Raw genomic sequence first — 10,823 nt, 5'->3', positions numbered from 1 at the left:
TTCCTCTAACTTAAACTGTTCCATTTTGGGTTTGTGTGCGTGTGTGTGTGTGCGTGCGTGAGCGCGACACGTGCATTCTGAGCTCCACTGCAAAGCATGCATGTTTGTGTCTGCCTGCCTGCCTGGATGGATACATGTGTACTTTGGCATAACTTAGACACACCCACCCCATAAGCTCAGTGAAAGCTAAAAGCCCTGCATGCACCCACACAGTGGCTCTTTACAGTCAGTCAGTCAGTCACTTCCTCAGGAACAGAAGCAGTACTGTCCCTCTCTCTCTCTCTCTCTCTCTCTCTCTCTCTCTCTCCTCTCCTCTCCTCTCCACACACCACACCTGGGCTCCACATTCATTTGCTCTCCAGCTGCAGACAAGAGACAACCATGGTGCACCACAAGGAGTTTGACAGGGCGGGCAAGACAGCCGGTCTGCAGATCTGGAGGATCGAGAGCATGGACCACCCCATTCGACTGGACCTGGCGTTGGTCCCCGGCGGCTCACACGGGAGCTTCTACACCGGAGATGCTTATGTCATTCTGAAGACCGTCAAGGCGAAGAGCCATGACATCTATGACCTGCACTACTGGCTGGGTGAGTCCATGGATGCAGATTGGATTGATTGATGCAACTTGGCCTGGCTGTGTGTTTTCCCCCTCTGGGAATCAATTGATATAAGTGGAGGAGACAGACAGACAGACAAGACAGACAGACAGACAGACAGACAGGCAGGCAGGCAGGCAGGCAGGCAGGCAGGCAGGCAGGCAGGCAGACAGACAGACAGACAGACAGACAGACAGACAGACAGTGCGCAAAACGTTCAGAAATGTGTGTTGCAGGCAGCTATATAACATTTATACCATTAAAGCCTGTTTATATTTTCCTTTTAAACGCGTGCCCCATTATGTAGGAAACAACATGCATGTGTGGGACGAGCTGAGTGTGCTGAGCCCATGCTAAATTAATGGGCACTTACCTTTTCTTTTCTGTCTATGTAAAACCTTTTCTGTCAATGTAAAACAGCTTCCCGTGCTGTTGCTATGGGCTCTTGTTTTGAGCGTCCTACACCAGGTATATATCCCATGCAGGTACACATGGTATACCTTGGAGGCTCCATGTGTCCCAATAGGACGTGTCTCCCCCCCCATAGGATCCCACTCTAACAGAGGTCTGTTAGAGTGGGATCCTATGGGGCAGTGGTTCCCCCAGCTAGATGATAGTTAGGAACCAAAATGGACCCTTATGGGGCTGTAACTCTGACCCTAACGGGTCCGTTTGGTTCCGTTTGTACACTCTCAGGCCTCATTCACACGTACCAAACACTAATCAAGCAAATGTTTGGTCGTTTTTTTTGTTTGTTTTTTAGGCCACCACAATGCTTTTCCAATGGGAGTCACATGTGGTTTGACCAAACATTTTTGTTTGATCGGGGGGGGGGGGGGGGGGGGGGGGGAGGGGCAGAACACCACCAGCAATCAGCAATCAAACACAAATGTTTGGTCAAGCCATGTGACTCTCATTGGAAAAGCATTGTGCTGGCCTAAAAAAACAAAAAAACGACCAAACATTTGCTTGATTAGTGTTTGATAGGTGTGAATGAGGCCTCAGAGTTCAATTAACATTGGTTTTACAATATAAATTGGGGGTCCCAGAGATATAACTGCCATTAAATGGGGGGTCCGTAGACTAATGCCACACTGGGGGGGGGGGTCCTTGAAATTAAACGGGTTGAGAATCTCTGCTAGAGCCGTAAAAATCCTCTCTTATTGGGGTCCACTGGCATATCTTTTCAAATGGGGGGGTCTAATTAGTGTCATTTTGGGGGTCCTTGACATGAAAAGGTTTGGGAACCCCTGCTATGGGGAGACAGAGAGCAGGATGTCCTCTATGCTGTTCTCCACTTCCTGGGAAAGACCTCCATGAAAACAGAGGGACTCAGCCTGCAGGGCAACAGGGATGGATGGGGAAATGATGCCATGATGTTCCTTGGATTAGATTAGTGGAACCCCGTAACCCATTCTGGGCGGGAACCCCTTTTGGTGTTGTAAGCATTATGTTATACTTTAGCTATTGAAAAATAGCAGATCTACAAGCTCGTAGCGCGGCACCGAGTGGCGCGCTACGAGCTTGTAGGTCGAGCTTGTAGGTCTATTTTTGAAAAATCGTGAAAATGTGGCGCAAATCTTTGAATATATATTCTTTCACAGCGAACATTTCTAACTCTAATCTTTGCTTCTGGGAGGTCCCTGGAAAATCATATTTTGAGATGGGGGTCGGAGGCCTACATACATATAATTTCTGGGGATCCTTGACATGAAATAGTTTGAGAACGACTGACATAGAAACATGAGGTTTTTCAGAAAACTGACAACTCACATTTCTGTGAATTGTCAATGCGATGCTGTTCAGCTGCAGTCCTCTACAGTACTCCCCTGCCATTTAAACTTACTGTACTGTAGGTATGATATTATGTATCCAGATCTCTGCTCCTTTTACTGTGTTCCTTATACCTGACATTCCACATTCCACAATTTGTGACTTTTGTATACAGGCAGAAATGTAAATGAAGTCATGCAAGTTTGTCATGCTTGACACAAGAACGCACATATTATGATGTATATATAGCCTACTGTAACTGACAGATTCCTGGACCAGAAGCCTGAGATATTAATGATTTCTAACAGGGAATAGGACCTTTAGTGCAAGGGGTTCTCAACGCTTTTTGGCTGGGGACCCCCGGAAATGCCCCAGCCCCCCCCCCACCCCCAATACAAACTGACTGCAAAAATAACCTTAATATTAGAGAAAATATATCATACATGAATACTGAAAGCAGATATAATCATTAAGGAAAGTGTATGCATGTACTATACTACATGTAAACTCTTCATTTCCATTTTCCAGCCGTGAATATATTAAAGTTTAACTCATGTTGATTATAGGTGATGTAATGGCGATGTAAAACAAACGGCGCCGACACAAACATTAAACGCCGTTAACAATAAAGAGACAATATGACGTAAACGACACATTATGACGTAAATTTTCCCTTCATTGTCAATGGCGTTTACAAAACAAACTTTGAACTAAAGACAAACATTAAACCTGTGTATAGGAGGCGCTAGCGCCCCTCAACAACAATAATAATAATAATAATAATTTGGGGACCCCCCAAAATAATTTGGCGACCCCCCAACCCCTGCTTTAGGCAATATCTCTTTATGCATACTGTTTAAAAAAAGGTTTTCCTGTAGAGAACACCTGCTAATCTGTACTGAGACCAAACGTGCCATACTGCTGAGCAGTGTATCCATTAGCCACTTCCTTCCTGTACTAACCACTTAAGTCCCATACAGTTTGTCTTACGACAGTGTTGATATGATATATGATATATAGTACTTTATTGTCAGTTCGCACTGACATTTGTCTTGGGCCCAGCGGCCTTGTATGCAACACACATTTGACATAACACAAAACAGAAATAAAGATACAGTTAGCCTACATACATAGAGACATAAGGGCACAGAGCAATGTCCAGTCCTGGACAAAAACCTGATTAAGCCTCAAAGTCGACTGATGGACAAAAGACTTCAGTCTGACCTTATTGTATGCTGGAACACCATGGGCTCCATTTTCGTCACCGCTAAACCCCTTATCCCTAAACTTCTTTGCCTATTTTTACTATTTTTACCCATTTTTGAATAGTTAAAATGGCCAGTCTACAACTACAAGCTCACAACGTGTCAATGTAGATTGGCTAGTTGAACTATTCAAAAATGTTTTTGAAAATAGTAAAAAAAAAAAATCACACCCGTGTGAACTGAGTGGTGCAAGGTCTTATATAGTCTGATCAGCTATGTCAGTGACGTCACATACTAACCATAGCAACCATGCTCACCCGTACAGGCACAAACACACACACACACACACACGGGTACTAACAAAGCCAGTTGTTGGAGTGGTTTGCACCACTCAAAAAAGGCAAAGAAGTTTAGAGATAAGGGGTTTAGCGGTGACGAAAATGGAGCCCCATATCTCTTTCCTGAAGGCAGCAACCTATACTCTCCATACAAAACATGGATAGTATTAGAGGTGATATTCCTTGCTAACCTTAGGATGCTGTTATCATACGTGGATGTATAGAGCCTGAAGTGGTTGTCCAACAATCTTTGAACAAATGTTCAGTTGTTGCAGCATTTGTGACTTTGAGGCTACAGACAAACATCCATACCAGGTGGTACTACAGTACTGAAGATAAGAACACTCATAATAACAGAAGTGAAAAACAAAAGAAGGATCCGTCTACTAGCACCAAAGGATCTTAAAACGGCGAAGGAAGTAGATTATTTGCTTTGTTTTCTTACACAATGATTCGATCTGATCTTTCCACGACAGGAGATGATCTATTACTACTCCTAGGTATTTGTATGAACATACCTGGTTAATCTGTTCACCATGAATAGTGATGGGAGATCTGTGTGTCTCTGGTGGTGCACCAAATATAATCTCTTCTGTCTTTTTTGAGTGGTGTAAACCACTCCTACAACTGGCTTTGTTAGTTTACGTGTCTGTCTGTCTGTCTGTCTGTCTGTCCGTACCAAAAAAATGAGCATGGTTGCTATGGTCATCCAGTTCACACGGGTGTGATTTCATTACGTCAGACATTACGTCAGACCACAGCTGATCAGTCTATATAAGACCTACACCACTCAGTTCACACGGGTGTGATTTTTTGTGTTAATGATGAGAGCGTTGTTATAACTCCATTCAACCACCGTATTTACTCTGTGTTGGTGCAGTCCAGGATCACTGGAACTATCTAGAAGAGACATTAAAGTTGTATCATCTGAGTACATCTGTTCACCATCACCCTCTGTACTCTGTTAGTAAGAAAAGAAGCATACCAGTGAATAAAGTATGGATTCAGTTCCAACTGTACCATATTTGACACTAGTATCAGACTGTATTGTATTGGAAGCTGAAGAAACATCTAAGAACAGCACCCTTGCATAATTCTTATTTGACTTATCAAGGTGTTTCGTAATTAAGTGGACCAGTGTGACAACCGCATCCTCTGTGCCGCAACCCTTTTTTTTATAAGCAAACTGACAACTTTGGTTATACTGACAAGATGTAACAGTATTCTTTCAAGTGATTTCATAATCACTGAAGTGAGGGATATGGGTCTATAATCCTTATGTTCTTTTGGACATTGGATTTTGGGTAGTGGTTTTATGTGTGAGGTTTTTTTTAACTAAGCATTATGTTATACTTTAGCTATTGAAAAATAGCAGATCTACAAGCTCATAGCGCGCCACCGAGTGGCGCGCTACGAGCATGTAGGTCTGCTATTTTGAAAAATAGTGAAAATGCGGCACAAATCTTTGAATATATATATTCTTTCAGAAGACTGTTTTTTTATGGGTTAAGGAGGAAAGCACTGAAACACTTTCCTCACATCCTCCTGTGTGATGATGATTCTGTCTGAGGGGGCAGGTCATGTTACAGCCTTAAGTATTGAACTTTATTGAGAGGATGGCCCCTTGAGATGTAGCATCTCGTTTTAGAGGGGGTCCTATACATACAAAATACAACGTTACAGCAGTGCAAGTACACAGTACTAAAGACACAACATGACATCAGTATCTCAGTATCTCAGTGCACTTGTAAGAATTGTCTAATGATTCGAATCTGTCAAAGAAAAGTATTTAGGTCAAGCGAGGCCAAGTTAATTTTCTGTCGTGATATGATTTTTGGTTGGGGCTGACATTCCTGTCATAGATTTCCCACACCTTTTTGTGATTATTTGTCATAAACACATTCTCTAGAGACGCTGGCCGTACGTGGGCCAATTTTGCCTGCCTCATTTTGCCTTTTAGCTTTTTCAGTTTCAGTGCACTTAGATCTTTATTTTTTATTTTTGTATTTATTTTATTTAACCTTTATTTAACCAGTAAAAAAAAACACATTGAGACTGCGTCTCTTTTACAAAGTGGGAACTGGCCAAGAGGCAGAAATAAAATTACACTTCAATACAACACATCAACGTCAATGTTACATTTTGGAACAGCAAATACAACATCCATACTACACCTCAAAGTATACCTATATGAATAAATACAACAAGTCACCAAAGTCCTACTTTTTAGTAGCAGGGCAAAATACACAATATATACGATCTGAACCGACATAATAAACATATAGGCATGAACATAGGCTAGTACATATCCAAACATGTGCAAGTGTTGGACTGTACATCTAAGACGGTCCTTTTGAAACTTCTCAAGGGAACTTTCAAGGCCAATTTTAGTCTGGACTGTAGATCGTTCCACGACCAAGGGCCAAAGAAGGCCCCCTTTGGCCCTTGGCCCCTCTTTTTTACCCCCCTTTATGAAGGCTGTTTTCCTTTCATTTATTACCTCTTTTATGTCCTTGGTCACATATGATTTGTTATTTGGGTCGATTTTTTATCTCCTTTTTTGGAACAACCAGATCTACACAATACAAAAGTTAATTTTGTTGACTAAGATTAAGACTAAAGACTAAGTCGACTAAGGTTTTTCAGAAGACTAAATGGGACTAAGAATAAAATGATGTGTTATTCAAAAGACTATAAGACTAGGACTAAATCGTTTCTGGCCAAATTAACGTTGCATTAAGACTGAAGACTAAGTCGACTATAAAGGTTTTTCAGAAGACTAACTAGGATGAAGACTAATGGTGTGTTGTTCAAAAGACTAACGGCCAAGCTACACCAGGCTTTTCGCGCACAAAACGCGCGCGTTTACCCCGGCGCGTGCGTTTAATTTAGGTCCAGTCCTATTTAAAAAAACGCACGCGCGGGTCGTGCGTTTAGGGTAAACGCGTGAGAAAAGCCTGGTGTAGCTTGACCGTAAGACTAAGACTAAATCAAAATATCGTGAAACAATTAACACCGTCTTACGATAAATAGCACAAATAACTGATCTACAAGCTCACAACGTGTCACAAATTATAATGCAACATTTTTCAGCGCTAAAGGAAAATAAGGATGCTATATAGATAGAATACTTTATTGGCAGTTTAAGAAAATTACAGAAAATGACATCATTTTAAAAACCGCCAAATGGACTTAGACACAAAAAAGCCTTCGCTTGTTTCCATTGTGGTCCACTTTGTAACATGAAACTATACACAAACATACTGTACAAACAAAACAACCATGGAACATATAATAAATAATCCTTATATATAAGGCTGGGAGCTATATACATAGGATATGTATATAGCAAGTTGCAAGTGGTTCATTCATCTCTCTGTCCATCCGTCTCACTATCTTTCTCATGTTTCTCTCTACCACTTCCTTTCTCGGTAACCAGATCAATATACCACTAACATGTTTTAGTCTCTGCTCTCTTCTGGAAACCCACCCAGCATGAATCATTAACCCATGCACTGCCCTGCACATGGACTTCTACTAATGCACTTCATTCCCATTACACAGCACTTCACTCCAACGAAACACCACATGTCCACTTATATTGCAATTTGATTTAAAGGAAAGCCCCTTGAGATGCATCATCTCGTTTTAGAGGGGGGTCCTCGGGCACAATACAATGAATACAGTACATGTCAACACACACAACGATACACTTACAACATCAAAAACATATAGAGGCTCTCCAATCCACTCAAAACACTACTTCAACGACCAGAAGCATCTACACCTTACAGAATACTACTACTACTACTACTACTACTACTACTACTACTACTACTACTACTACTACTCTACTACTACTACTACTACTACTATTACTACTACTACTACTACTACTACTACTACTACTACTACTACTACTCTACTACTACTACTACTACTACTACTACTACTACTACTACTACTAATAATAATAATAATAATCAAGCATTCACTTCTATGTATGGGTTTTTATTATTGTTTGGACCCAATGTTTTATACATTTGTGTCAATAACGTAACTAACTAACTATCTATCCACCCTCATAATTAATATAGCAACAAATAATGCTGGCTTATTATGACTGTATGAGGCTTCTGCTGAGACCTCCAAGAAGCTTGAGTGCAAGCCAGATGCAGTGGTGTAAAGTAACTAAGTACTTTTACTTAAGTACTGTACAATTTTGAGGTATTTGTACTTTACTTGAGTATTTCCAATTTCCAATATTTTTACTTCTACTACCACTAGGTCTCAGAGCCAAAATTTGTACTTTTACTCCACTACAATTATTTGAAAACGTTAGTTACTGGTTACTTTGGAGATTTTAATTTTGATTAGAAAACATACATTAAACACTTCAACCCTATACATTTATTTCAGCCATTTGAAAATAGCCGATCTACAAGCTCACAATGCGTCGCAACGTGACGCATTGTGGTTCAGTGTCTTGCTCAAGGGCACTTCGACACTAACTCTGGGGGAGCCAGGGTTTGAACTGGGAACCCTGCGGTTACCATCCATCCACTCTACCCCTGAGCCACTGCCGCCCCACTGCCGAAATAAAGATAGAGTTGAATTTAATTGGATACATAATATGGCAGAGAGGGTAACCGCTGGATGGAAAAACTACTGAAAATTCTTTGTGAGATGGCAAAGAACTGCTGAAAAGGTCACACTTGTGAGCTATATGAAGTGACTAATGTCACATCATGAAGACGCTCCACACGTCCCAAACTCTTCTCCCTTCTGGCTCCAAAACTGTGGAATGCACTCCCCGTTGCAGTCAGAACTGCAGCATCACTCCCAATCTTCCGCCGTAGTCTGAAAACCCACCTTTTCAGACTCCACCATGGCCCATAGCACTTACCCTACCCCCTTAGACAGCACTTTTTAGACTTAGATAGCATTTGATACAGACTTATAGCATGTTATGTAGACAGCACAATAATTGCATTGTATGTAGTCATAGCACTTCATAGTATATATGTACAGCATAGTATAGTATATATGTATAGTTTATATGTACAGTGTCATTATATAGATATGTTCTAGCTACGTTCTTAGCTTACGCATGTTTCTTGATAAATGCTTTTTATATATGTGATGTATTCCCATGCTTTTGTTCTTGCTTAATGTAAGTCGCTCTGGATTAAGAGCGTCTGCTAAATGCCTAAATTGTAAATTGTAAATTGTGGTAATAAGAAGCAGTGGCGTGCACAGACATTTAGAGGGGCAGGTGCTCAAGTTAAAAAAGGGCACCTTGTGCAGCGCGTGGAACCGGCCGGTTGCCTTAACCCATTTTGGGCGGGAACCCCTTTTGGTGTTAGCATTATGTTATGCTTTAGCTATTGAAAAATAGCAGATCTACAAGCTCATAGCGCACCACCGAGTGGCGCGCTATGAACTTGTAGGTCTGCTATTTTTGAAAAATCAAAAAAAAAGAAGAAAAGAAAAAGTTATTTTTTCTTTTTTTTTTCAAAAGGGCACATTGCCAAAAGGGCAGGGGGTGCTCTAGCACCCCCTAGTGTCTATCTGTGCACGCCACTGATAAGAAGCACTTCCTCATCTCATCACTTCCGTTTCTCTACTTTGCACAGGCAAGGAGTGCACGCAGGACGAGAGCACGGCGGCAGCCATCTTCACCGTGCAGCTGGACGAGTTCCTGGGCGGGAAACCCGTTCAGTACAGGGAGAAACAAGGGTTCGAATCCACGTCCTTCACCAGCTACTTCAAAGGAGGGATCACGTACAAAGTATGGCCACAATCCCATTGATTCTCGGTCCAGTGATCTGTCTCAATCTAAGTGATTGGAAATGTCACAATATAGCACGGATTGTATATCATATACTGCTCATTCACGGTGGTATCCTTGCTTTTGACCTCTTAAGTCTTAAACCCTGTACACTATAGGCTAGGGCCCCCTCCTTTTTCCCCTCAATATACCAAAACTGCCTGGGCCATGGCTCAGTGGTCCAGGCTACTTGGCTGGTGATCCAGTCTGGCAGTGTGCCGCGGGTTCAAATCCCGATCCCGACGGCCTTTACTGCATGTCTTCCCCCCATCTCTCTCCCCATTTCCTGTCAGCCTACTGTCTGTCCCTCCATATAAAATAAAGGCGAAAGCCAAAATAAATAAATAAATAAATATATATATATATATACCAAAACTCATCACAGAAAATAGCCGATTCACTGCTTGTAGATTTGCTATTTTTACCAAAGGGTTTTCCCCCAGAATGGTGGCGCTATGCGGTTCATCATGAACGGTTCCTGTGGTTAGAACGTGTTTTGGTTCCACAACATCATGTTTGGCCAACATGGCGAGGCGGGGGTGACTCATGGAATGGAGCGTTCACTTGAGAGCATAGGGGGGGGAAAGAGGAGCAATGGAAGAACATTTGACAGCATGTGTGTGTTGATTCTCTTCAGCGTTGTTTTTGGAAGACATTTTTTATTTTAGTTTTAGTCACATTTTAGTCACCTGGAATGTTTTAGTGTTAGTCTAGTTTTAGTCGACTAGATTTTAGTCGACTAAATGTATTTTGGTGGGCCTTGATTATTTTTTTTTTCACTTGCTGAAAATAGCCGATCTGATTGATTGATTGATTGAAGAATTTATTAACAGTTTGCAGAATTACAGTACATTTCAAGCACAAACTCAATACAAAGGCTGTTAACTGTGAGTGGACGACCCAATTAAGCATTACACTTGTTTCCAATAGGGTCCACCATGTTCAAATCATCAAAACATTTAGAGACGTACAAATAGACACTTCTATAGACAGAACAGGAATTCATCATAAAGGAGGTAAAAAGGGAAAAGAGATATATACAGTGAGGGGGAAAAAAAGGGGGGGGCGGGGGGGGGGGG

At 41.6% G+C, this 10,823-nt stretch overlaps 1 protein-coding gene across 2 annotated transcripts in view; it reads left to right on the top strand.

Annotated features, from left to right (window-relative positions):
* The first annotated feature begins 251 nt into the window (after positions 1 to 251).
* scin (scinderin) overlaps positions 252 to 10,823 on the top strand; it is a 33,281-nt gene continuing 22,709 nt past the window's right edge. For both annotated transcript variants that reach the window (XR_013791790.1, XM_079523261.1), the window contains exons 1-2: positions 252 to 589; positions 9,551 to 9,705. Coding sequence is in view for 1 of the 2 variants with exons in the window: in XM_079523261.1 (XP_079379387.1) it covers positions 382 to 589; positions 9,551 to 9,705 (363 nt within the window). In the remaining variant the exon portion in view is untranslated. The remainder of the gene's footprint in view (positions 590 to 9,550; positions 9,706 to 10,823) is intronic.

The sequence above is a fragment of the Electrona antarctica genome (genome assembly GCF_951216825.1).
Source record: "Electrona antarctica genome assembly, chromosome: 15".
Taxonomy (NCBI): Eukaryota; Metazoa; Chordata; class Actinopteri; order Myctophiformes; family Myctophidae; genus Electrona; species Electrona antarctica.
Note: the sequence above shows the minus strand (reverse complement) of the source record. Positions and strands in the feature narration are given on the sequence as shown.